This window comes from Adelges cooleyi, unplaced genomic scaffold (assembly GCF_023614345.1).
Source record: "Adelges cooleyi isolate 19-005CV unplaced genomic scaffold, UGA_ACOO_1.1 ACOO_flye_CR_arks_rails_tigmint_CR_PRNA_108, whole genome shotgun sequence".
Taxonomy (NCBI): Eukaryota; Metazoa; Arthropoda; class Insecta; order Hemiptera; family Adelgidae; genus Adelges; species Adelges cooleyi.
In genome coordinates, this window is record NW_026095761.1 from 12,990,319 (window position 1) to 13,017,485 (window position 27,167).

The 27,167-nt window shown below is 27.5% G+C and overlaps 3 protein-coding genes across 9 annotated transcripts; 1 reads left to right on the plus strand and 2 right to left on the minus strand.

The window, feature by feature from the left end:
* LOC126844213 (kinase D-interacting substrate of 220 kDa B) lies at window positions 1-21,999 on the minus strand. Of its 5 annotated transcripts, XM_050582204.1 has the most exons (31): window positions 21,694-21,999; window positions 17,548-17,833; window positions 16,618-16,749; window positions 16,255-16,353; window positions 15,961-16,059; window positions 15,095-15,292; window positions 14,311-14,409; window positions 14,050-14,241; window positions 13,890-13,994; window positions 13,724-13,822; window positions 12,674-13,115; window positions 12,321-12,528; window positions 12,124-12,255; window positions 11,883-12,031; window positions 11,685-11,820; window positions 11,389-11,617; window positions 11,133-11,312; window positions 10,875-11,069; window positions 10,491-10,755; window positions 10,257-10,422; window positions 9,898-10,189; window positions 9,650-9,817; window positions 9,407-9,580; window positions 8,288-8,444; window positions 8,094-8,182; window positions 7,547-7,697; window positions 2,570-2,640; window positions 2,330-2,452; window positions 2,083-2,253; window positions 1,766-2,022; window positions 1-1,200 (listed from the first exon to the last, which is right to left on the minus strand). In XM_050582204.1, the coding sequence occupies exons 2-31, from the start codon at window positions 17,815-17,817 to the stop codon at window positions 942-944; spliced, it is 5,307 nt and encodes a 1,768-aa protein (XP_050438161.1). In that variant the 5' UTR covers window positions 17,818-17,833; window positions 21,694-21,999; the 3' UTR covers window positions 1-941. The 5 variants fall into 5 exon arrangements, with proteins under 5 accessions (XP_050438161.1, XP_050438181.1, XP_050438171.1 ...); XM_050582224.1 differs by lacking the exons at window positions 17,548-17,833; window positions 21,694-21,999 and adding an exon at window positions 19,613-19,714; XM_050582214.1 differs by lacking the exons at window positions 17,548-17,833; window positions 21,694-21,999 and adding an exon at window positions 18,975-19,263.
* On the plus strand, window positions 21,757-26,547 carry LOC126844250 (uncharacterized). Of its 3 annotated transcripts, none has more exons than XM_050582298.1 (10): window positions 21,757-22,244; window positions 22,328-22,441; window positions 23,062-23,089; window positions 23,164-23,308; window positions 23,601-23,872; window positions 24,158-24,339; window positions 24,844-25,018; window positions 25,103-25,307; window positions 25,373-26,325; window positions 26,406-26,547. In XM_050582298.1, exons 2-10 carry the CDS (start codon window positions 22,371-22,373, stop codon window positions 26,475-26,477), a joined length of 2,103 nt encoding a protein of 700 aa, XP_050438255.1. In that variant the 5' UTR covers window positions 21,757-22,244; window positions 22,328-22,370; the 3' UTR covers window positions 26,478-26,547. The 3 variants fall into 3 exon arrangements, with proteins under 3 accessions (XP_050438255.1, XP_050438246.1, XP_050438264.1); XM_050582307.1 differs by adding an exon at window positions 22,923-23,001 and having other exon boundaries at window positions 21,761-22,441; XM_050582289.1 differs by having other exon boundaries at window positions 21,757-22,441.
* LOC126844269 (cytochrome c oxidase assembly protein COX16 homolog, mitochondrial) lies at window positions 26,477-27,063 on the minus strand. The gene has a single exon (XM_050582335.1). The coding sequence runs from the start codon at window positions 26,877-26,879 to the stop codon at window positions 26,574-26,576; it is 306 nt and encodes a 101-aa protein (XP_050438292.1). The 5' UTR covers window positions 26,880-27,063; the 3' UTR covers window positions 26,477-26,573.
* Between the last annotated feature and the right edge of the window lie 104 nt (window positions 27,064-27,167).

Genomic DNA, 27,167 nt, shown 5'->3' on the forward strand with positions numbered 1-27,167 from the left:
AATTTATTGCTTCACATAGTTAAAATCGAAGAAGTAATATAATTTTATTCTATGACTTCAACAAAATAAGTTAAAAAATAAGTTCCTAATAATGGCTCTTATGTAGTTTCGTATCACAATTTGTTTTAATAATCTATCCCAGTATACATAGAGTTGACAAAAAAAGTCATTATCGGCATTTGTAAAAAAAAAAAAATAGTACAACCAAAAAAGTTTTTTTTATAGTTTTCAGCGGGCGTACAAAATTTGGGGTTATATATTATAAGTAATAAGTAAAAGAAAAATACAATACTGCTAGAAGCAAACGGACGGAAGATTTCAATATGGAAGAGGGAATGTTTTTTTTAGAAAAGATGTACATATCAAACAATTTTTGACACACTTTTTTCATAACAAAAACATTGCTTACGAGAAATAATATTACAGTGTATGAAAAACATACTAATAGGACAGAAAAGTTCCCCAACTGTGAGCCTCTCCATTTATTGATAAATTGAATTTCCGATAATAGAGAATAATATAGGTATTATCTAATTAATATATGTGACTGACCTTATTTATAATAACTACATAATATAATTTGCATGTTTTTAAAAAAAAAACTACGTACACTTTTAAGTACATCAAATAAGTAAAACTACAAAGCAAAAAAAAAGGTGGGAATACAATGGTAAAATAGTTATAAGGATAATATTGCGTAGGAATAACTAAGTGAATAAATGTTAAAGGTAAGAAGTTAGTATCACAAAGGCGTATGTTACGTAAAAGCTAAACTCTTAAACTTACACTTAAAATAAACAACTTTTTGTTTATAACAAAAATTATAGTTGGTTTAAGAACAGTATTTGTCGTGTAGACAAAATATAAAATACTATGTACGATATCTTTACTACGGTTAAAAAGTTAAAAGATTTACTGGTAAAAAACACAAGACACAAATGTTACACCATAGTCTCGGGATCAGTCCATTCGTACGAATGACCTACACTGCTATCATTACTGTCGACTGATACTCGTCTGGACACCGATTGAAGAACATTGGCGTTACGTGGATAATCTACGTTCTCGTCGAAAGAACATCCACCTCCTTCAGATCTTAACTGTAAAGACTCTGTACTTTTTGACGACAACTGAGACGTCAATGAATGTTGCGAGTTTTCCTTGTAAAACATGCCATTGAATGTATACACTTTATCGGATCTAAAATACAAATTTCTATTGTTTAAAAAATATTGTACAATATTATACTGTAGTAATTACATAGTAAACATAACTGACAAATTTATAAATATTTAATTAATGTAAAGAAATGGTAAAATATAAATGTGAAAATCATTTGATGAGTAGAAGAGGAATTTTATAATTAAAACTATAACTCTTTAGTACGGTTGAGGACATTCAAGTTGCTCAGTGCGCAGCGTGAGACTATTTCTGGGCGACTTTAACACAAAAAATTCATATCAAAACGTGCAACTATTCTCAAAAAGATATAAATAAAATAAAATATTAACATAGACAATTTGGATTATAAATAGGTTTATACTAAATCATTGTTCCAACATTTTATTTTTTTATGAATAATAAATCTTAATATCTTTTAATCTTTGAAATTGTTTGTATTAAATAGTAATAAAAAAAAATAAAAACACAGGGACTCAATGTTGAGTTATCTGGATTCGATTTCAACCCAGCTTTATCTCCAACTGTGTATAAATTATTTTGTAAGATCGATAGAAATTTAAAAATATTTCTATTTATGACATACCTATCTGTGTTTGATTGTACATGATCAGACTGCGGGGAAGACATATCCGACACTAAAGGAGTGCTTTCGTCATCGCTACTTCCAGCTGCACACACTGCAGAAGTGTTAATTTCTTGTGAAGAACTTGTTGGCAGTTTTTCATGGCTACAAACCGGGGAAATTGTCACAGCCGGAGGTTGTATCCAACTAGTGCTGGCCACTAAACAACTCAACATACCGACTGATCCCGCAATACCTTGCTTTATTACACTGCTAGTCTAAACATTAAAATGCATTTAGTTGTAAAAAATACATTGTTTACATAAATAACCCTTTACTTTATGTTGTTTATCTTCGGCAGGACTAAAACGCACTTGGGTTGGGTTTTTTATTTCCAGTACACCCTCCGTATCGTCTAACCTATTCATAACTAGCGATGCTGGTCTTTTGATGGATTTTAGTGAAAACGGTTTCCCATTTTTTTCATTTGCCGTAGTTATGACACAAGCCTAAAATACAAAATAGCATGTTTAGTTTTTACTTATTTCTACAATCTCAATGGTATATAAATATTTGTGGACTTGCTTTGTATTCGGCAAGACTTTTTCTTGATAGGATTGGCGTATTATTCAATGAATTAGTTGGAGCTGAACAAATTCCATCGTATTGCAGTCCCGGATACTGAATGACGCCATGATGGGGCGAACTCTGTAAAATGTATTCATTTTTGAGTTAATTATTGAATTTATTTAGTAATATTACATGTGCTATAAAAAATGCTAAGTCAAAATATTTAATAAAAGCGATTAAAACAAATTTTCTTACTTGAAGTAAAAATGCATCAATGTCCCCTCCATTATCTGTGCTTGAAGTCGTACTGCATACTGACCCATCACCTATACATAAATCAAATGGTTTATAACACAACACGTATGTATTTTATTATACACTTCATGCAATGTTAAATAAACTATTCGGGGTTTGTAAACGAACATAAATTGTTAGACTATTTTCACGAATTCGATCTAGACGTATAGGAAGTCCTTAAATGCTACAGAAGTTGAAAACCAGCGATCACCATATTGGAGATCGTATGCATTAAATATCATTAAAAAATGTTGTTAATAAAGTGTAAAGCCTTAAGACAGTTGAAAATGTTAAATACCAATAAGAAAAAGTAAATGAATTTAATGGTTTTTAACAAACTCATAATGTAATAAATTGGTAGTAGGCACTACCGTGATATTTTTAAGTTTTTAATAAAATTCATACAATTATGAAACTTATATACAATTATACGAATTATAAAGAACAGAATAAAAGCCTGAAGCAAACAAATAATTCTACATTCAACATTATACAATATTGTTCTAGGAGTCTACCAATTTCTTTTTCCTTAAATAAACAAAACTTTAATAAACTACAGACTGCACACATTACAATTTAATATATACAAGTCTTTCAACATGTCATGTAAATGTTCTGTGTTCTGGTTAATTTCAAATCATTATTATAATAAATAATTCTCAAACTTCAATTTGTACTAGATAGGAACACATGTTAACTTTAATAATACCGATAACTAATTCAAAAAGTATCTAATATAATATCAATTGGTTATCAACCAGTCATTATGTCGTTTAAATATCTCAATTAAATATATGGGTTACTATTTTAGACTTTTGGAAGTTATACTCTACAAAACTGACATTAAAAAAAAATAGTATTTAATTGTGATTGATCTTTAAATGATTTTATTGGTGACAAAAAGAGCTATGAAATTTTGAAAGCCTTGTTAATATATGTCATGTTCAATCTAAAAAAAAAGCAAACATGCAATGCTAGAAATTGCATACCATATTATGGAATCATTATTAGTATAAAATATTATAGAATTTTCTCAATATATTTTATTGAATATACTTACTATGTAGTTTTAAAGTATCAAATAATTATTTAGAATAACAACGTGCATACATGAAGTGACATAATTTCTATATATACACAATAATTAGAAATTATTTAATTTCGGGTCTCTCGGACTTTATACATTATCATATTATATTTACTAACAATAAGTATCGTTTAAAAGACTATTATTGTTATATGCAACACAGAAATACTTAAGTACCTAAGTGGGTCAAATATATTATTCATTATTATAATTATATTTAGTTGTTGTGGGATATTAAAACATTTGAGATTAAGTTACCCCGGATTTGTTACATATACTTGTTCTTTTTGACCTCAGAATATATGCTAAATGAATCCTATAATTGGATTTGTATGTAATATTTAACAACAATAAACGCATATTTAAATTTTAAACAAATCATTTTTTATCACCGGATACATTAAAAATGTATTAGGTGTACAAGTCATTTTAGTTTGGCTGTTTATCTATATTTTTTGTTTTAGAACAAAATTAAAAACTTAAAAGGTTAATATTTTAATGGTCGTTCCATTTATTCCATAATTAATTAACCTATAAACTTTATTTATTTGTTTGTATGTACCTATACTTTGTAACAGAGTATTTACAAATTTATTTTTATGATAGATATATATTTATTTTTTTATTAAAACATAGTTACAACAATAAGCAGGATAAGATAAAAAGAGACTTATTTGTATCCAGCTAATAAAAAATTTAATTAGAAACAGCCTTGAATTAGTATGTCTACGGGCACTACCCGAGTACGGTTACATAAAATGACTTTTGTCTGAAACTTTCAACATCAGAATAATTTCAATACTAGTCATTAGGTAAATTGTTTGAAAAATAAATAGGTACATCTCGAGTACTAAATAATAATAATTGTTCCATATAGGTACATACGTACAGGTAGTAACAGTGCTTAACCTGTTTAATATTCTTTACGTTATAAATTACAATGTTTTTAAAACATTAACATGTCTCTATTATTTATTTTTTGTAATCTGCTTAGACGTCAAAATATTTGTAAACCATTGTATTCTGCGGTGCTCATGTATTTAAGAGCAACTATTTTTCACGGCCAATTGAGTATGCCGTATCTGGAAAGTACCTGTTAGTTTATCTGACTGTAAATTTACAATTGAAAGATAAAACACAAGAGTGTTACTGTATGACATTTAATTAACTGTACTGTTTTACAATACATAATTAATATCTATGTACAGACACTCGAATTTTTTTTTTTTTTTTGAAACTGTAAAATACTTGACTTAGTAAATGATAAATTTTAACTTTAAGTCAAGTTCTTGCTGAAAATTGTGTTATTTACATGTTATGTATTTTATAAGTATATTATAATAGATATCACGATATTCATGAATTGGTAATTATTAATGATGAATGTGTCTATTTTTATTTAACATTTGTAAAGAGTTGGACGTTATGGTTAAATATGGATATCGTAGACCTATGTATTCATACTTTTGGTTACAAAGTAGATATTGCAATGAACTACACAACAATCATAACTAATTGCTACGCGATTGAAACTATTAAAATAAAAGTGTATAGGTATATAATTTAGACTTCTATTACAATATTGTATTCGGGATAGCAGGTATCCGGTATTATAGGTATACTATACTTGTATAATGGTAATACATTTTTAACTGACCAATGTAAATTTACTGTACCTGAAAACTAGATTAGAAAACAGAATTGAGTTGAAAATAATATTTAAACTCAATTTATGTAAAAACAATACATAATTAGTTTTTATAATGTAATATCGTACAGTAGGTGCAGGTAATATAACTAAATTGTTATATAGTACAATAAAAAATTCATAAAGATACCTACCTACTTATTGTGTGGTTAAATTAGTCATTAAATGTCACAAAGACGAGTAATAATTGTGAAATTGTTATTGACATTCTGCTCCAATATAAACTAATAAACCCAAATGAAAGGAATAATGGCATTTTTTAACAACGGATATATATATATATATATATAATATGTTAAACTGAAATTACATTAGACACAACTATACTCAATTATTACCTATTTTATTTGATTAGTTATTACCTTTAATAGCCTGGTAGTAGTGTTTATGGACTGTTCCAATTAAAAGGTTTTTTGGTAATCGGTGATAGATACTTGTACCACCGATTTACCACATATAATGTTAGTACATTATTTTCCCCTAATTTTTAGTCGATAACAATTTGAACGTAAAAATATGTCAGCTTTGTTGTTGTAAATGTTTGCATTATAATAGCTTAACAATTACCGCAGATAAAACTAATGATTTTACAATATGTCAATTATTTAGAACAAAAACAACTTAAGCAACTAAAAAAAAAATACATATATTCAAACACAATAAAATGTAAAAAACCTTTTTCTACGTTAAGCTGCAAGAGAAAAAAAATGTTTTATTCGAGATTTGGGACATTAATACTACTTTTAAATTAAAGTATAAGACCTTAAAGCTATTTCATATTATTTTAAATATGAGATGACATTGATTAGGAACGATGATGTATACATGCGCTTGATACTTTGCCCAAAAATACCATTACTATCAAAATATGTAGATAAATATGAAATATAACGCAGTATCTTCAGTCTTGGCCAATAAACAAACATAAGAAATATTTCATATTTACTACTGCATGTAATTTAATAATTAAAAATAAATATTAAATGTAGTAATGTAGTTAAGTTAAATCTTAGACCAATGTAAATCTGGTCTAAGATTTACCTTAACTACTTTACAATGTGCACAGTTTTATTAAAAGGAAATGGAAAGAGCGATCATATAAAAAAATTAAGAAAATCTAAATATTAAAGTCAAACAAATAACAATTATTCATTTTTTCCCCTTAAACTTAACGCCTCCTCTAAAATGTTGAAAAAGGCAATTTCTTATTTTAATTTTTAAAATCGAGTTATATTTTCCTATTTTTTTTTATAATGTAATATGCAAATATTAATAATTGTCATTTATCTTTAAATAAATTGTCATACTTAATTATGGTTTTTCTTCAAATATTTTGCCCTTAAATAAATAACATGTTTACGTTTCCCTCCTATGAATTACTTAACCCAAAGTTTACAAATGTTAAATGTTAGTTGATTGTAAAAAATAATACATACCATGAAGAATACCGTGCATGATTATTTTAGATTTTTGTACATCTTACAGAACTGATTGGCCAAATGTGTTACAAATGTTTAATTATTGATTTAATTACATTTTTTTTTAAAATTTACTCCCTTGTAAAAAAAGAAAACTATATTAAAAGTTATTGTAAGGTGCAAATTGCCTATTTAAATTTGAGCTTGCCCGTTTTGTGGACCAAATACAGATCGTGCTACTATAAAAATTATAACTTAACACATAAAAGTTTACTGCTTTATTATCCTGAACTGTTGTATTTTAAAACAAACAGTTTAATAATTATAATAAAACTCATTTTTTTTATTTTACACAAATGAAAACTTAGTTATAAATTATTTATAGTAAATAAATATTTTTATGCAAACTATACATAAAACTATAATAAAAAAAATGACGTAAACATACTCCTGTAACTACCGATTGCAAACATTTCCTATAAATAGGTCGATAAATATTTAAAAAAGTATAATAAATAGCAATATTATGATGATTGATGAAAATAACAAATTAATAATATCATGCATTCATGCTCAAGAATGTTCACCGTGCACCTTGTCATTACTATACAATGCATCGGAAGTTTCTTCCATATCTACAACTACAAATGGTTTGACCTCTCCTGCTTTATAACTATTATTATGCATGAGTCCATTTTGACTTAGCAGTTCCGTCTGCTCACCTGTAATTATGTCGATTGGCTGATGAGGTACTTGCAAATAAGTAGCCGTTGCAATCGTACCCTGTTCTTCGGATTCTTCCAAAACGTCTTCACACGCTTCTTCATTAAGAGTTTGTAATGCACCACAAATCATTTGCTCTTCCAGAGTCACCTATTTTTTTTTATCGTATTTTTTCTTATTATTTAAGTAGTTTCCATAAGTGTACACCAAGATCTAAGCAAAGTCTATTTAAGTTTTAACCGATTGGTCGATACTGTGTTAGATTAAATTGTCGCCACCGAGATCTTGGTGTACGTTTCGTCTGAATAGAGTATATAGTGTAGAATAAAAGTTTAGTAAAGGATTAAAATAAATAAATAATAACAACAGCAACAAGACAAAAAGTGTATCGCTGTTGTACTTGAGTGTATGTCTAGGTCGAAAAAAAACACAAATTAAATTTAGAAATAATGTTTTTAAATAATGACCATGTATTTTGTTTATAGTGAAGTGATAAGGATTTTCGCCATTCACTATAAACAATTATACAATGCAATTTTAACTTACTTGCTTTTCGACCGATGAAACCTTAGCGGTTTTACTATCTTTTTCATTCATGGCTGTAGCTTGAGTACAACTATTGTTATGGGCAGAACCTAAATAAGAAAAGAAAATAATTTTATTAAAAAAATTTTTAAAAATGTTTATTGGTTAACTTTTGTTATCTAGACTGTTAAGAAATAAACAATTATAAAGAATACCTCTTCTATCGAGTATTTGAGATTTTGAACTGTTCGATCTTGCATGTTTGAAACTAGTATTGTAAGTAATATCATTGTTAATAAAATATTCTTTTTCGCGTAAGGCCATTAGAACAATACGAAACAATTCCCAATCGCCAAAATTCATTTTCAACACCTGGAAAGTATATTAAATATATCAAATTATCTGTGTTAATTTGTGAGACAATTATTCACACATTTATCTTAATAAAAATACATTTTAGATCTTTAATTTAGTATTAAAACACGAATACAAATAAATGCATGGGTCATTTTCAAGAGTTTTAGACTCTCTCAAATATCCTTTCCTAATTATAATTTTTTTTTTTATGGACATGTGAGGAGGTCTCAAACTCTTAAAAAACAACAGAACATATTGAAATTTTGTTGATGTTTTATACATTAAATGTAAACTGCTTAATTTTTTTTTTTTTAAACTATTGTACTAGCTTTCTGTTACCGCTCGAACACCATATTATTATGTAAAATTAATAAATCTACTGAAATTAACTCAGAAATGTGAGATTTTTTCAAACAAACAAAATTCATATAAATTGATTATTTTGATTAATTTCATGGTTTAAAAAAAAGTAGATTTTCTAAACTTTATTTCATAAAAAACTAATCGATTAATCGTAGTATAACCGATTACTGATTACACTACAACTGTTGATTACCTAGATTTTACACCTAATACCAATACTTTTTAAACAATCAAAAAATAAATTATTTTACTATTGATAAATCTACTGTTTGAAGAGTTATGGTTTGATAACCGATTAATCATTTTCCAATCTGGTAAAACAGTCACAGTCCTTATTGGGTGCCTTGAAGTATTATTATAGGAGAATTTTATATCCCGTCAATGGATAAAATCAGACTAATGTTCGTATCTATAGTTTCTAGAGGTTAATTTTTAATGAAAATATAAACATGCTGGATTTTTTGACACTTAAAAATGTTTATTGTTGCCCATAGGTTGCACTACCTGCGGTAAGGCCATAATATTGGTCCCCCATCCAGATTCAAGCAGCAAGATAATTTTCCTAATCAGTTATTTTATTAATTTTTAAATATATAATAAAACAATATAGTTACATTTTTTAAATCGTCCAACTTGCAATGTAAAAGTACACAACCCGTAAGATTATTGTCTTTTATTATTTGCATATACTTTGGAATGTTTGATTCTTGCAAGTCTTTAATCCTAGTTAACAACTTACACATATCGTCCACACTAGACGACGATAGTTTAACGTTAGTTAACTCATCCTAGAAAAAAAAAGAAATTAAAATAATTATTTTTACAAAAAAAAAAAATTAATTAAATTTTTGTTTTACAGATAAAGAAGAAGGTGGTAAATTTTGATGACTCGGTAATTCTTCAAAAGTCGAAGGCCATCGATTGGGCATTGATTGGTTCCAAAATGATGAATATTGTTCGTTTAACATCATACTAGTTTGTTGTGAAGTATTATCCGGTTGACTGGCAGACCTAGCTCCAGATTTCTAAAATCAAATATTTTGTTATTAGCTCTTATGTTTATCTAAATGATGATTTAAACACATAATAAATATAAGATGCTAACTTGTTTCCTAATCAGTTGATTATTTATTCTACGGGATTGGAAATCATTTTGTGTTATATTAGGTCTACAAATCCCACTAAGGAGTGAAGACTCATCAAAATTTTGCATTTCGTCTTTAATTATTTTTCTTAAATATGGATCCAAGTTAATGGTGAATGGCAAAAATATCCGTAAGTCACTAACTAACAACGTGTTTCGGTGAAATGTTAAGAATATTTCAAATTTTTTTTCGTCTTTATCCATTTCAATTAAAGTGTCCACGTCTTTTGAAAATTGTATTTGACGTCTTACTCTGTCAACATTTGTCAACACAAAGTTGTAAATTATTATAATTATAAAGAAAAAAAAAATCTTAATACTTCTCATATAATGTTTTTAATGACATGGAATCGTCGATAGTGTCTTCGTTGGTGTCATGAAATATTATCATCCAAGAAATTCTATAAGGCCACTGTTCAGTTATATTTATCCAGCTGGCTAAATGGTACCAATTAAATTCTAAATGAAACGCTTTCAATAGACGTCCTAAAAACCAAAACCAAAAACTAGAATTTTTATTCATTGGTTTCAGACAATATTTTTGTTTTAAATACCTGTTATATAAACTATATTCATTAATCGTCTCATACTTCTGGGATTCACATCGCTAAAATAATCATCGGTCAATAGTATTTTTGAAAGATCCTGTGGTCCACCCAATCTATGTATGTTGCTCGCTATACTGCTGGCAATGCTTTCGCTAGATTTTAATTTGCTTCTTGTAGAATTTATGTTACCTTTGCTTCTACTGAGTCCGGTAGACGACCCCATAGAGGGCTTTAGTGCTGTAGACTCGCTAGATAATCTTCGTGTTGAAGCCTTAAAAAAAAAAAAATAGAACAAAATAAAGTAAATTCAATAAAATCAAAATATTACTTGTTCAACCACCACAAAACATATGGTTTTAATAAATATATTATTTAATATTATAGCTTTACCGAATGCACTAATCCACAGTCATCCATTTGGTTCGTAACGCTCTTTCGGTGTGACTGAGACGATTTTTGAGCCAATTTCACTTTTCGTAAACCAGAGTTTTGAAGAAAGAATGGCAAATGTACCATATTTCGTAGATAATCGTGTCCAGAGAAATTCACATCGCTCAATAGCCGTCGACTGTTAAGTTCAATTACCTGAAACAAATTTTCATTATAAATATGTTGTATTTTATAACTAGCTTTTCAAACTCATCAAACCTGAGAAATAGCATGAGGATCGATTGCTAGGACTACGATAAAAGGTGTATTTTGTTCAGAAAATAACATTCGTACAGCATCTAATAAAAGCAATATCTTATCTTGTTCGCATGAATCAAGACCGTCGATGATTATTACCAATCTAGTCTGTTGTTGAGTAAAGGCATCCAAACATCTCACCTTAAAAACCAAATAAAAAAATTATACTTTAACGAGGGTTTTTATCTTTGAATACAATTTTAACTCTAAAACGTACCATTTCAGTCATCAAATTTACTTCGGTCCTTAGAGCTTGAATAAATCCTTCAGATTTTAAAGTGTCTAATTTTGAAGTAGTTCTTCTTAGTTGTTTGCGTTGTGAAAATACTAACGACTGTAATAACTGACTGAACGTATACAAATTGCCTATGAAGAGAAATAAAATAAATATTCCACAACCAAACAGTATAACATTACCAATTGCCTGGTCAAACGAATTATTTCCACTAGAAACAAATAACAGAATAATTATTATGATTCATTTTAAATCTAACTTTAATAAATAAAACATACTCATCAAAAGAAAGTTGTCCATAATGAATGGCAACAACAAGTACTGCTAATAATGCACACATAAAACACATCTCAAATAATATTATATTCGGCATACAACATAATTTGCGCCATTTCCAAGGTGAAGTCGGTTTAACTGTCAAATGAAATTTATTATTAGAAAAATATGTTGATCGATGGAAACCCAAGTAATGTTACCAGGTTTGGGACGAAACGCTCGATATAAACGAGTAGATATTGATCCAAAATCTTTTTCAATTGAATCATACAGTGATCCAATCATTTGAACGATTGTACTTTCCCCAGGTGTTGTGCTACTTACTCTAGTTTGGTCAGTGAAATAAAATCTGGAAAATAAATACAAGAAAAGGTTAACTAAATAACAATAATAATAATAAAAAGTAACCATAAACTGTGAAATTTATAGTTGTTGTAATACCTTATTGGCTGTGCTGTAACCGATGTACCCCAGCTTGAGCCAGGTGGATGACAAAATATTATCTGTAGTATAATTCGAGTAGTGTTTACTTGTTGTGTTAGATAATTAATTGAATTATACGCCCAGTCTAACCTAAAATGTAAAGTATTCATTTGTAATATAAATATATTAGCCAACATTAGACAATATGACTCTACCTGTGACTGCAGTAGTAGATTATAACCAGAAAAACAAAAACAGCACCTAATAAAGTTAACGTTGCGACAATTGCCAATAGTGTAGACGATGTTAAAACCACAACTGCAGTACCAGTAATAAAGCTAAAATGAAGAACAACGCCTAATATTAACCACGGAAACTGAAAAAATGGATCCGTCCATTGATGAGCAAAGTTTTTCATTTCCTCTGAAAATTAAATCATACTTAAATAAGCAATTAATCCATCCCTCCAAAATACAAAACAAATTATCAATCATTAAAATAACCATAAAAAAAATGCTATTGCTAGGCTAAAAATTTTACAAAATTAGTATACTCTTCATATAATTACCTCTTAATTTGTTTAGTAAAAATGATTTGCCACTACCCCATTTAGCATACAGTCCAACAGTAATTGGCATTGATAAAGTAGGTTCGCTTAGCATATCTGCCAATGCACTGCTGTAGAGATCATAGCCTAATAAATTCTCATTGTCTTCGTTAGTGTTTAGTCTTCGTGAGCCAAAAATCTGACTAAGTATAGGCTTTTGGGCATTTACATCCATATTATAAGGTGTTTCGCCAGCTCTGTTCGGCCTGTACAGTAGTTGACTATTTTTTGGATTGCGGAGTAAAATTTCTACAATTCCTCTGGCTCTTGCTCTCATTGCAATATGTAGTGCAGTATCACCACGTTTGTCAGTTGCCGATACTCGAGCACGTTTCTCAATTAAAAGTTGAACAGCTTCAGCATTGCGGTTCCTGACGGCTCGCATCAGTGGTGTATCACCATCCTTATGACAAAAAAAAAAAAAAAAATGTTGTGAGTTAGAAATGGTAATATAAAATTCATATTGGTAGAGGTCTGGATAAATTTCTCAGAAAAATACACATTTTACGCTACACTCTAATTACAAAAAAAATTAAAACAACATCAGAACAAATAGATTTAATTAATTACATTTATTGTCCCTTGCATAAAACCTTTAGAGTTTTGAAGATAATGATTTACATTGTACAGTTAATTAAATTAGTTAAACATTTTAGTTTAATTTATTTATTACAATTTAAATTAGTATAAAAAAAAAAAAAAAAATAGTCAGACATAAAAGTTTGGAATTTGACCTTAATTAAAAATTGTGGTTGAAATTAATATTCAAGAGTTTAATAAATAGCTCTAATGCTTATTTAACTCTAAGTATTTTTTAATTAATACTTTGTTACCTTTAAAGATTTATATCTAATTTTTTGTTCTAAGATACAAAGTACTTGTTAAAACTTTAATAAGTTGAAACAATTAAAAAAAAAGTTAATATATATATATAAATGTATAAATTGATAGGTTTTTATTTAAAATGTTTAATATATTTTTATCATCTGATTATTTAGAAGATTTACTTACTTTTGTAGAAATTTCTAAATCTGGATTGGCACCAAGTAATAACTTTATTATTGCTGTATTTCCCTTTTCAACAGCTATATACAAAGCTGTTTTGCGTTCCTTAAATTTCAGATAAAGTATTTATAAATAAAACATACAAATAATGAATGTCATAAAATTGTATTACTTTTCCCATAACATCGACATCCGCATACTTTTTTAAAAGAGCTTCAACAATATTTCGATGACCTCCTTTGACTGCGTGTATTAAATTAGTGTCCGAACTACGATCCTAAATATTATTTCATTGTTAGCATATAGAAATTTAAATTTATATTATTATAGACCTGTATATTAATATAAGCTCCAGAGTTTAAAAGGGAATTGGCAATGTCGTAATAACCTTCTTTACAAGCAATTGTCAAAGCTGTGCAACCGTCTTGATCTAAGGCATTAACATTAGGTTTTCGCTCAAGGAGAAGATTCACGACTTCAGTATGGTTGCCCATAGCTGATACTAATAATGCAGTCCATGAATACTAATAGAATAACACGCAAGACACATTAAAGTTAATTTAATTTTTATCAAGTATAACTATCTAATTTACCATTCCAGCAGTATCAACGTTGGCTCCAGCTCTCAATAAGGCGTCAACAAGTTCGATATCACCTTTTCGACTTGCCCAGACCAATGCAGTTGTTCCATACTAGTTTATGACAAAAAAAAAAAAGGGCATTTATTCAACTTTTGTTGTTTATTTTTTAAATACTGGATTAAAACATTTTCTAAAAAACGGCATGGTCAATACATCGGACAAATATTTATATTTGTCAACATGTCTTCAAATAAAAACTACAAATTTTCATTAGAATTTTTTAAAAAGATTAAATTTAATACTAGAATTCAGGACTTTAAACACTTACAAAAGCTCAAAATATTAACTTTCCCCCTTAACTCCAGAAACGAAAAAATAATAGATTATCCCCTTGAAACTTCCATTTTTTCCTTTTTTGTATTATTACATACTAGATACCTTTGGCAAAAATAGATATCTATTTATCTAAGACTACAAAAACCATTTACAAAGAATATTGTACTATTAAACGAAAAATGTTTAAACATTTATAAAGTTCATTTTTGAAATTGTTGTAACATGATATACATTTTCATAGCATTGCTAGATTTTATTCCAAGCCAAAAAAAATAAGCAAATGCTTTAGTCCCGAACCCTATTTGTTATTATTATTATTTGTAAACTAGGGAATACTTCTACTGCCAACTTTACTTAAAAAATTAACTATGTTATTTCCTTTTTTTAAAAATTGATTACATTGTTGGCCTAGTTAGTAAATGGCATAATGGCTCATAGAACAATGACAAATTAGACAAACCTTATCGCCTACGTTGACCTTAGCTCCGCGTGCTATTAAATTGCAAGCTAATTCGGTATGTCCTCTACCAGCAGCCCACACAAGGGCTGTAATGTGAAAATTTCCATGAGCATTTATGTCAGCTCCTCTGTCCAGTAAAACATTGGCCAAATTTGTGTGTCCACAATAACTACACCATATAAGTGAAGTCCATCCACCCTAATGAAAAATACGAAATTACAAACATATACACATACAAACGATTTACAGGTAAAATGTGTAATATTTATCTGCAACATGACTTGTTGGCTGGCTTCTAGGTATAAACAAATACTAACTATTATACAACTCAAAGAGAAAAATCAATAATTTGATTTACAATAAAAATAATGATTTATAAATATTAAATATAATAGAGACACGGTATTGATTTTAAAATGTTTTTAACTTTGTGTTTAGACCCACGACATCTTTTAAGCTGCTGAACTTCTTTGTGTAAAAAGTTTAAAGATCATAAATTGTACCTAAAAGGTACTTCATTGGGTTAAAAATTACAAAAGTTTATCCTTTCCCATTCAAAATTGATGAATACATCCAACCAAAAATGTACATATTTTTCAATTTAACATTACACTATACATTTTTTAATAATAGTCAAATTAGTTCCAAATTTTTATGGGATATTTTTTAGACATAGTACTACCGATAAACATTGAAAAACCAAAAAAAGATCAAAAACTCATTTCTCTAAGGGGTGGAAACTTTTTCTTTATTACTCTTATTATAAGGAGTAGTTTTAGTGGCAAAGGGTCTTACAAGTTTTAAAACATTTGTTTTTGTTCTAAACTTTACTAATAAGTGAAGGTAAATAATATTCTTAATATTACCATATCTCTGTGCTCGATATCGGCTCCATGACTTAATAGTTCTGTACATATATCGGTATGTCCTTCTTTAGCTGCACATATTAATGCAGTCCAATTATCCTAATAAAAAAAGTATTGCATAAAATTAATTTGTATAAGGATATTATATTTTTAAGTATTAACCTTTTCACTGCTACACCTGAAATATGCGGGTCACAAAATATAAACAAATTGTTAGCAAGTGTAATATTCAAAATATGTCGTAGCAGTGAATGGGTTAAACAGATTAAAACATTTATGTTAAAAAATGCTCACGTTATCCTCAATATTAACGTCTGATCCATGATTAATTAACTCTCGTACAAATTGTAATTTCCCTTTACTCGCAGCATAATGAAGAGCAGTAGCACCATTCTAGTAAAGAAATAATAAAAAAAAAATATTAATGAACACACTAAGTTTTAGTTACTTAGTTTACTAGAAATGTAAAAATGGGTACATCTTTTTTACCTACATTTCTAGTTTTTGTTATTAAACTATTGTGAATTAAAAAAAAAATCAATAGTTAAATATATATACCGGCGTTGCCTATCTATACTGCATGTTTACGCTGATACTTAAAAAATTTGTAAATATCAATTTTATTAAAAAGTTGCAAAAAAAAAATAAAATAATTACATCATCGCGATCATCAACAAGAACACGGCGGTTTTCGAGAAATCCTTGAAGACCTTCTAGATTGTTTTCCGAGATATAATTGTGCAAAGCTCTGTAGCATAACGACACCATTGAATCGCTAGGATGCAAGTTCTGTAAAATAAAGCATGGTCAATAACGACACAATAATGAACAAACAATTATGTACTCTTTTAATAAAAAAAAAACAACTCAAGTTAATCAAATTATTAATTAACATACAAAACAACCTCTACTAGATTAAAACAGAAATATAACATAAAAAGCATTTCCTTTTTGCATAGAATTTGATTTTCTATAGACAATAACAAAGACAACAAACAGTGGCATAATTAGCTTCACAATTGTTTTTTTTTTAAAAGGAGAATATTAAGCCCAACGTAATTCGAACCATAGAAGTTATCCAAAAAAATTTTAGTAGGGAGAGCTAAATGCTCTTAATTGTACCACTAGTTATAAATTTATCTAAATTAATACACTAAAAGTGCATAAACTTAGCTTATACATATATATATATATAAAAACAGACAAAATTAATTGGCATTTTAGTATCTTTTACTTTTACTGTATCATAACAATTTCTAAATATGAATTGTGATACCTTATATTGAACTATACTTTAATTCCTATAATTTCTTAATATTTACACAATAATATTTTGTTGTTATTATTATGTCATATTATTACGTTAATGAGAATTTAAAAAAAATTCGGAGCAATGTATTAATAGCCGATTTAATTGCAGACTACAGTGCGCTAATCTAAACAGCATCATTAAAAAAAAAAATTGTATGTTATACTGTTTGGTAGTGTATAACAGTTATTTGCTGAATATCACTCAATATTAGTGGCAAAATTCAAGTGTTTTAGTGTGGTTGGTAATAAAATAACACAATGATAAGTGCTACTGACCGCCGATGAAAATTTTCTGAAATTTGCAAAGCTGAATCGTTTGCTTGTATTACTAGATGGTAATTGACTATCATCGTATAATGGACCAGTTATAGAAAACGACGGTAAACGATTGGACAAACCAGTGAGAAAGCCTTGACTATGGGATCTTTGTGGCCGTCTTAAATCACTAAACTCATTGGATGTTGGCAGTTGTAAACGTAAAAATGAGAAACCCCTAGAGTAGCGTATGTTGGCAGGTACACTCTGACGATCCTCGTGTTCTGACATAGTTATTTTAATGGATCTGTATAAAAATTGTTGTGAATAATTTAAAAAAAAAAAAAGTTTGTCTGTAGTCTATAATTGTGAGTGAATTTTACTTATTATATTATGCTAATAGATAATAATAGGAAAAACAATTAAAAATCAACAATAATGTTAGGTTAGGTATGTTAAAATAACATTAGTGATTAGAAAAGTATGCGTAAGATTATTCACATTAGGTACCTTAATACCTAAAAAAATAAAGTAAATAACACAAATAAACTTTCTGTAGATTAGTAGGTACCTACTTATCAAGTAACAAAATTATGTTTTAATAAACCTACTTTAAAAAAACCAATTTTGTGTTTCGATGTTATATAAATTATAATAACAAAATAAATAAATAATTTAATAAAACTCAAAAACATTTTGTTTACCTGATAATAGAAATTTTAATGTGGAGTAAAGCACATGTAAATATTTTAAATTTACACTTCAACAGTTTAATACTAATATACTATTTAAATCGGCTAAGTATTATTATGTAATACAATTACTTGTATTAAGAAGTAGATATTATGTACTGTGAATAATATTAATAATTGTTTTTTGACAATTGTAAAATCTACAATTGTAGTTTCATTTAGAAAAGGTTAATATTTTCAGTAATATTGACACATAACAATTTTTCATACTTCGTCTTACGCACGTATACAAGTACTTATAACAAATTTATTTATTTAAATTGTCAAGGTGAATACTCATTAGTAAAAAATTATATTTCAGTTGTTACATTATTCTAATGCACAAGTAATAGATATATATTATGTTCTAACAAATTAATCAACATACATACCCTGGTATTTTATTTTTTTGTAAAACTATTAACCAATGTATATTAAAAGATGTATAATTTAATCAGCATACCTATTATCAATAAGATAATAAGCCAAAACACTTTTAATTGTTCAGTCTTATTGACACTAATCATTTTAAAAACATTACACTTAAGTAGTGAACCTATATCTAAACGCTTGCACTGCAGGTAAGTGTAAGATAGTGTTACAAAACCATAACACCCATCATAAATGTTTCTTAAAAATAAAGTAGTTTCATGTATAATTTTCAATTTTAGCAGCAATTAGAGTTCTTTAATTTAATTACATAATGTGTCAAATTACCTGGTCATCGCCATTGATTCTTTTTAAAAAATGAAAATAACTTAAAATACTGCCATAACTTCTGCTTACGTTATAGCTCTGTGACAATGGTATAAGCTCTATGGAACTATGGTTAGACCTAAATTTCCACTGAAGATTAGGCATAATAATTATTTCACATGTTTTTTTTTTAATAGAATATCAAAGTTAGGTTGTTCAGAAAATATTGCGTCTCAAAATTTTTTTTTACTCTGGAAATTAATCACATTCAATTGTAGTACGAGTTTATCACTACAGGTGTATTAACCTGTTGTTGACCAAAAACATATCAAATGATCATTGGAATACCCCTCCTGAATGACGTTAGAGTTTAAACAGTATTAAATAGGATTTCCTTATCAAGAGTGTGTAAAGAGGTGTGTCTCATTTGTAATAGATTTAAATGTATCAACATTACTATAAGATTATACAAATTAATGTTATTAACACATGGAATGTGTTTTAATGTCTCAATAATCTTATTCTTCTATACTAGAAAAACATTACATAATAACTATACTCACCAGTTAGAATGGATAACATAATATACATGTATACTAATTATTTCTATAATAATGTATTATAAATAATTACAATCACAATTAAAAATGTGTACGCACTTGGTTGTGAAATAATGAATAGCCACCAATTTGTTCATAGAAATAATTACGACAAATTTCATAAACTTTAATAGATGAAGAAAACATTTTTATTTTTAAAAATTAACTGATAAATTATATGGAAAGCCATCAATATGAGCTATATCATATTATCAGTTATTAGATAAATATGTCTCAAAAATTATCTAATTTTACTTATTATTATTATTGATACTAAAATATTTAATGATGAGTTACTTGTCACTGGTGTCAATAAAACCAAACACAATAGTCAACAGTCAGCGTCTCTTTATATTTATAATTAGATTGGAGTTTGATTTCTATCAAATTAAATGTTATGTACACAAAAAAAGATAATAATTAAGACTTTTATTATTTATGAAGGATAATGAGTACTAATATAATATACATTACAGTAGAATAATTGTATTTGGGAAATAATGATAAATATAAATAAATACAAATATTAATAACATGTGAATACTTACAGACAACTTTATAATATTTGAACATACACAATTACTATTACAAAACATTATAGCTACCGAATTAAAACAATATTCAATGAAATATTTTTGAATTCTTCATGTAACTTTAGGATAATTGTTTTATTAGTTGGACTCTTAAAATACTATTTTTTCCTCTATTAACAAGTTTTAAAAAGTAGAACATAAAACCGAACATATTTTGTAGTGTCTATACTATATCCTACAGACCTTTATAATAAAAAATATAGGTCAAGTATAATCTATAAACGCTCTTCAACAAGGGGATGATAAATATAGGCCATGAAGAGTGGTTTTATTTACATATTCAACCCTTCTGAATAAATTACTGTTTGAAAAACATTAGTGCTTAAGACAAAATGTATTTACAGAAATTAAAAAGATAATCAATCAATAAATAGAAGTAGAAATTTTAAGTAATGTATTAAACTATAGTGACTTCTAGGTTGGCGTGGAAGTGTGATAATAATACACATATTCATGTCAAATATCTAGGGTTAGATTTTAAAACTTATTAGTCCTGGCCGTAATCAAGAGGTTTTAAGGTTCAACCACCCTTTGAAATTTCTTTGAAAATTTGAAAAAAAAAATGCCTTTAACAAGATAATAATGTATCATAATTCATGTACAGCCATTGCTGCCTCCTCCAATGAGTTCAGAGTTTTTTAAACTAATTCCTTTACTGTTCTGGGTGGTTAGTCCACTGCTAAAGAGGATTGGCGGAAAAATTATTTGCCCATTAAATTGCCGCCTACAGCCAGCCTGAACATATCTGACAGACACGCAAACGCTAAAGCTGCATTTATAAAACCAAGACATTTTAGACTCTAGCGGTAAAAAGTTATTTTCTATCAAATACAAACTACCTACACACTATTTTACTTAAATCATTGGGCAACTTATAAAATATGTAAAAATAAATACTTCAATCTCAATTAGACCCAACATTCCTTTTGTTTGTTGTTGTGTTATTGATATCAATGGTAAACAATGTAGTTTTGTAGGCTAGATATAAAACTATATCTATTTTATAAACTATAAAACTATACTAAAAAACTCACTAGCACAAAAACACATTTAATTTCAAAAGTAATAGAAAATTTATAACTAATTTGAATATTTATGCGATAAAACCACAAATTTTAAATATGAAATTGGGGGAGTTGCAATGTTGTTAAACACATATTAAACCTACCATATTGTTTTTTTTCTATATAAAAAAGTAATAAAAGAAGACATAAAATAGCATTAACAGTGATATTTTTTATACATCCTAGTTTGAAGCCAATTACGAGTTTTATTTTTAAATAACATAATTACAAATGAAGATTAATCTACAATTTCACTGTAAACTAGGAGATAATTTGACTAAACAACTATCACACATTAGTATTATAATTAATATAACAAGTAGTCAATTGACAATCGACTCTTTTCTTTAGTTATTTTATAATTATTGTGTTTGATAGTTTACTTCTATATTGATAAATACACATTTAATTTTGTAATTTAAAAATCATTACAATAATATGTACATACATTTCATTAATATTACTAATAATCAAAAGTACTTACTCTCTTTCTTTATAAATCTAACGAGTAGATTTAAGCATTGTGTACTGGATAACAGTTATCCGATTGCTACTCTGTACTCTAACGAACTTATGTACAATGAAAAATGTACACCCGATTCACATGACACAAGTCATTAAAATGGTCACCGATTTATGTATTTTAACTAGGTGAAAAATAATGGGCGACAAAACTCAGAACTAGGAAATACGAATGAATAATAATTGTTTCTCTTATCATCGTCACCTATCTTCAATCTACTCGAGAATTTCTTCAAAGGAAACAATAATCATTTGTCAAATGGCCTCGGCGGACGAAACAGCTGTATTTAATAATGATAATTTTTAATTTAACAGTATTTTGCAATTTGTCAAATTGAATAGGTATGATAGGACAAAATGATAAAATCTGTGATAAAATTATGTCAACAGCAATCAACGCTATGTTATTGTGTAAACTCACTAAACTGTTAAGTATAAACCGTAATGTATTTTGCTTAAACATTTGACGAAATAAAATTATTATTACATAAAAAAATACAAGCAAATAGCAATGTAATAAATATATATATATTTATATATGTAGACAGAGTAAATTAAAATGTATAAACATTTGTATTATTTACAATTCACATTAGATTTAACTGGTTTACATAATAACTGAATAAATAATTGTTAAAAATGGAACAATGTCAAGTTGATCATGCGGATGAACATAAATTACCAGATGTACACTCGGAAATACATACAAAGTAAAATGTTTGAAATTGATAACTTAAAGTAAAACAACTTAATTGTATTACAACTATGAAAAGCTGTAAAACTAATACCTTTTAACTTAGATTTAAGAATAGACTTCATGATGTCTGTGTCAAAATAATTAATAACATTACTTCCCAAATCTTTACTTATAATAATGGCACAATTTTACGGGCTTATAATTTTGAATAGATATAATGTAATCAACTTATACCTACTTCACTTCAAGTTTTAATTATGCATGTTGTTTATGATAGATTGTACAAATAGTTTATCCAAGAAACAGCATACGGTTTAACTTCATTGTTAACTTTTCTAACAGGTAATTGAACTAACCTGTAATAATTGCAACTTGAATAATCTAAATCAAATCTAACACAAAGATTATTTTGGGTTTTAATTTTTTTCTTATGAAACTAACTGTGCGATTCCTAAATTATCTACAAATATGATAATTATATTATATCTTACTAGACATGAGTAAAACATAAAATATACCTGAAAATTAAATCAAGTCTTTTCAAAGTGTGTACAATTGTTGGCCTGATAAAAGGTATAACTAAAATTGTAAATGAGAAGTTATACATGTTAAATGTATTTTATTATATTTCAGGTCAATAAAACAAATAAATATAAAAAAGGTAAAATATAATGTTAAATATGATATTACTATTGTTGTAGGCAAATCATGATATAAATATCTATAATTTTACAGAATAATTCTGATTCCGATCAGCGGTCGTCAAAACGCAAAAATGACATGATTAGTTCAAGCAATATGAAGAAGAAGAAAAAATATGAAACTGCATTAGCTGCTATCTTTCCTGAAAATGATCAATCTTATTCTCAATACTCGCAAGGTGACGTATTAGTAATGTTTATGTATAATTATACTATATTATTATAAAATTAACTGTAGTGATGCTATATAAAATAAAATGAAAACTTAAAGAAAGCTTAACGATTATTATTGTTGTTATTAATACGTTACCAATACAATAAATAATAATATTTTTTACTTATCAAGTATACTTTTAAAAATATAAAATGTAAAAACAAAATATATTATGACACAATACAGTGTGTAAACTTGCAAAAGTTTACCTTTTAAATTAATAATATTGTTTTTTTTCTTTATTATCATTATTATAGATTATGCTGATGGATTTATGAAAAAAATGCGAGAACGTCTAGATGAAGAATCGTTTAATCAAGCTGTTAAACTGTTGGCGGCTTTTAATGATGCTGATAGTAGCAATATAAATTTGTTGTATCAACAATTAATAAAAATATTCACTTCTAAAAACGAAGACTTGTCCTATGAGTTTTTGGGGTTTCTTCTCCCAGGCCAAGCTTTAGCGGTTGGAAAAATTTCAGAATATTTAGAATTGACAAGAATTAAAGAGTTTATTAGGAAATTACAGGTGAAATATCTCCAATATTTACATATAAACTTGATATAAAAATATTTTACAATTAATCCTTCATTGGTCTTTGGTTCGTTAATAATTCAAAATGGTTAAGAGAATTCCGCGATAATTGGTTATTAAGGAATAAATTATAAATACATTTCACAAAATATTATTAGCATTTTTTTTATATATATATCTGGTTTATAAATCGTAATTATGAATGATTGTAATTACATTATTTACTTTAAATGTTATATATAATATATTAATTGATATTTCAATTTATTGTCTTTTTAGGTTTGTATGAAAAAACAGCCCACACAAGTTCGTAAAATAATGGACAATTTGTATCATTTGTCACAAACCAAAAACGTAACACCTTCAGAAGTGCATCTAATTATGCTTCCTTTGCTAAAAAGCAATCCAATTTTGGTAGATTGTTTTTTCCAACTTTTTCCATCGGAACATCCTCCTGAAAGGTATAGTAAATAAAACCTTAAATTAATGTGTAATATTGTCCGATTACATAAATACCAATCGGTTAGGTTAGGTTTAGTTAGTAATAACTGTTATTGCAATAAGCCTATGCCACTAAATGGGCTTACAAAAACAAGTTTTCTTTTTTTTCAATTATTTAAAAAAAAACTACATTTTATCATAAAATTATTCACAAGTAAATCTTATTTAACAAAACTGTATTTACTATCCAGAAATAATATAACATGTTAATATATTTATTTATGTGTTTGATACTTCGCTGATGTTTCCAAATTGTTGCAGAGTCCATCGTCGGAGCGATAGTCACTGTTTCCTTATGCTATATATACTATAAGTAAAGTCTATAGGAAAACAGTGACTATCGCTCCAAAGAAGGACATGCAATGATTGCGAAACATCAACAAAAAAACTGAAAAATAATAATAATATGTATCATTAATGTAAGTTACAAAAAGCTGTTGAAATTAATTGTACACAATTTATAGCTTTTTTTCTGACGACAACTGGGAAGATTTGGATATTGACAAGAGTATCAATAGCGGTATAGACTGTGAAGATATAAATCCATTGGATTCAGAAGATACTACATGTTTCAATGTTTGCCACTGTGGATGTCATAAGAATGGTGTTAACTCTCATTGCAAATCATGTGGTCTTAAGGTAATAACTTGCATAAATTACTAATTATTTGAATTATTTCTTAGTATTCTAATTTTAATTGTACCGTACTCGATTTGTTTGCAGTTTTTTAAAGGACGCATATACTTTGACACACCTGAAGGATTAAAACTCGCCAAAATAAAGTTTGAAGGGGCTGATCAAAATGTTGTACAATCTAAATTTGACAAGACCGAAGAAAGTGTTACCGTAAAACAAAAAAGTAGAAAAGCTCTGACAAAAAACCATTCTCCGGGCTCCGCAGAGGATATCAAGGGCAGCACAGGAACAGGTTATAACATCATCTTTTCATCAAATAATAATTATGTATTTTGATAATTAAATGAAATGTTACAGAGTCTGAAGAAGATCTTATCGATGTGAAACCAAAAAAACGTCAAAAATCTAAAGTTGTTCAATCTCTAAAACTAAAATTTAAAAAAGAAGAAAGTCCCAAGTGTAAAGATGAACAAGAAATGTGTGTCGAAAGTGGAAAATCTATTGTGCATGTAAATAACGAACAGTTGAATAGCAGCGAAATGGTATTTTTTTGTATACCAAATTTTGATTCTAAAGTAGCAATCACACCAATGACAATAATAAAACCCGATATAAAAGAAAACGGACTAATGGATGAAAGCGAAGTTAATAAAATTACTAGAATTAACTTTGACATACCTGTGGTAAACTCAAATTTTTTTGAAAAGGAAGTTAAAACTGAAACTACTACTAACATAAATAATTTCTTAGAGATTAACAGAAATTTAAGTAGTGATGAAATCAAACAAGAAGATTGTGATAATAACAAGCACTGTCAAGAAGACAAAAAAAATTTATTTTCTGATGACAAAGAAGCGTTGAAACAATCGACAGACACTACAAACAACAATGCTGAAAAATGTGATGTTCCTTCCAAATTGGAAACGCCAGGTAACGAAAAAATTACTTATGAATCAATCAAGTGTAAGAGTGAATATGAACCAAAAAATTTGGTTTTAAATGTTGTCGATTTAAGTAAAAGAGATGATAAACCTACTATAATTCAACCAAAGATTGAATATAGTACAACAGAGATTAAAAGTTCCAACAACAATACCACAATGAGGAGCCAGGATAATAATATACAGGAATTACCAAATATTAATTTGGATATTGTAAAACATAAAAAAGATTTACTTGAAGAGCAAGCAAAAAACAAATGGACAATAGATGAAGACAAAATTATTTTACAAACATGCAAGCGTGTTGAAGATATTGAAGTATTATTAGAAACAATTAAAAGGCGAATACCGCAAAGATCAGTTTCTGAGGTGAGAATTTCATTGATCTTTTCCATAACTATTATTATACTATACCTAGTATTTTTAATAATTTTTTTTTTACTTAACAGATTCAAGCAAGGTATACTACGTTAATGACTTTACTAAAACTTACTAGAACAATTGATGTTAAACAAACATAATTAAAAAATAAATTGTTTATTGACTGTTAAACTAAAAAAAACAACTACTACATTTTGTAAATATATGAAATCTAAAGTGTTACAGATATATTTGTTTTAATCTTCGTATCCCGGTGGCCTCGGTATTCTCTTATTTTCATATTCATCCAAGTTCACTTGTTCCAATAACTTTTGATATTCAGTCTCTATTGTGACGCTTCCTCGAGGTTTCATTTCAATACCTTGTTTCCTCAATTCTTCTGGACTTAAAAATTTTACTTTTCGATAGTCGTATCGAACCTGTGAAAATTCTTTAAGACCGAAGGAACCTCCGACGATCAATATAATGAATGGTGCACCATAACGTAAAAATTTATTTTTTAAAATCACATTAACCGATTTATATATATGATTCATATTCATCTAACCATCGGTTTTGTCGGATTTTATATAATTATGCTTCTTGATTAGTAGTACATTTATACATATTTTCACTATATTATAAACTATTAAGGTTTGACCTGTTTTTCTGATTCTTTTTACCACGAATTATAAAAAAAACGGCTAACAGGTAACAATTATAAAATTCGCCACTTGAGTTGCTTTCCTCTTATTTTTTTTTTTTGAGATAAACAGTAATTGTGATAATATAAATGTGGCTTTTCTTATCAGTGTGATAAGACAGTTCATGATAATGTTATCATTGATTTA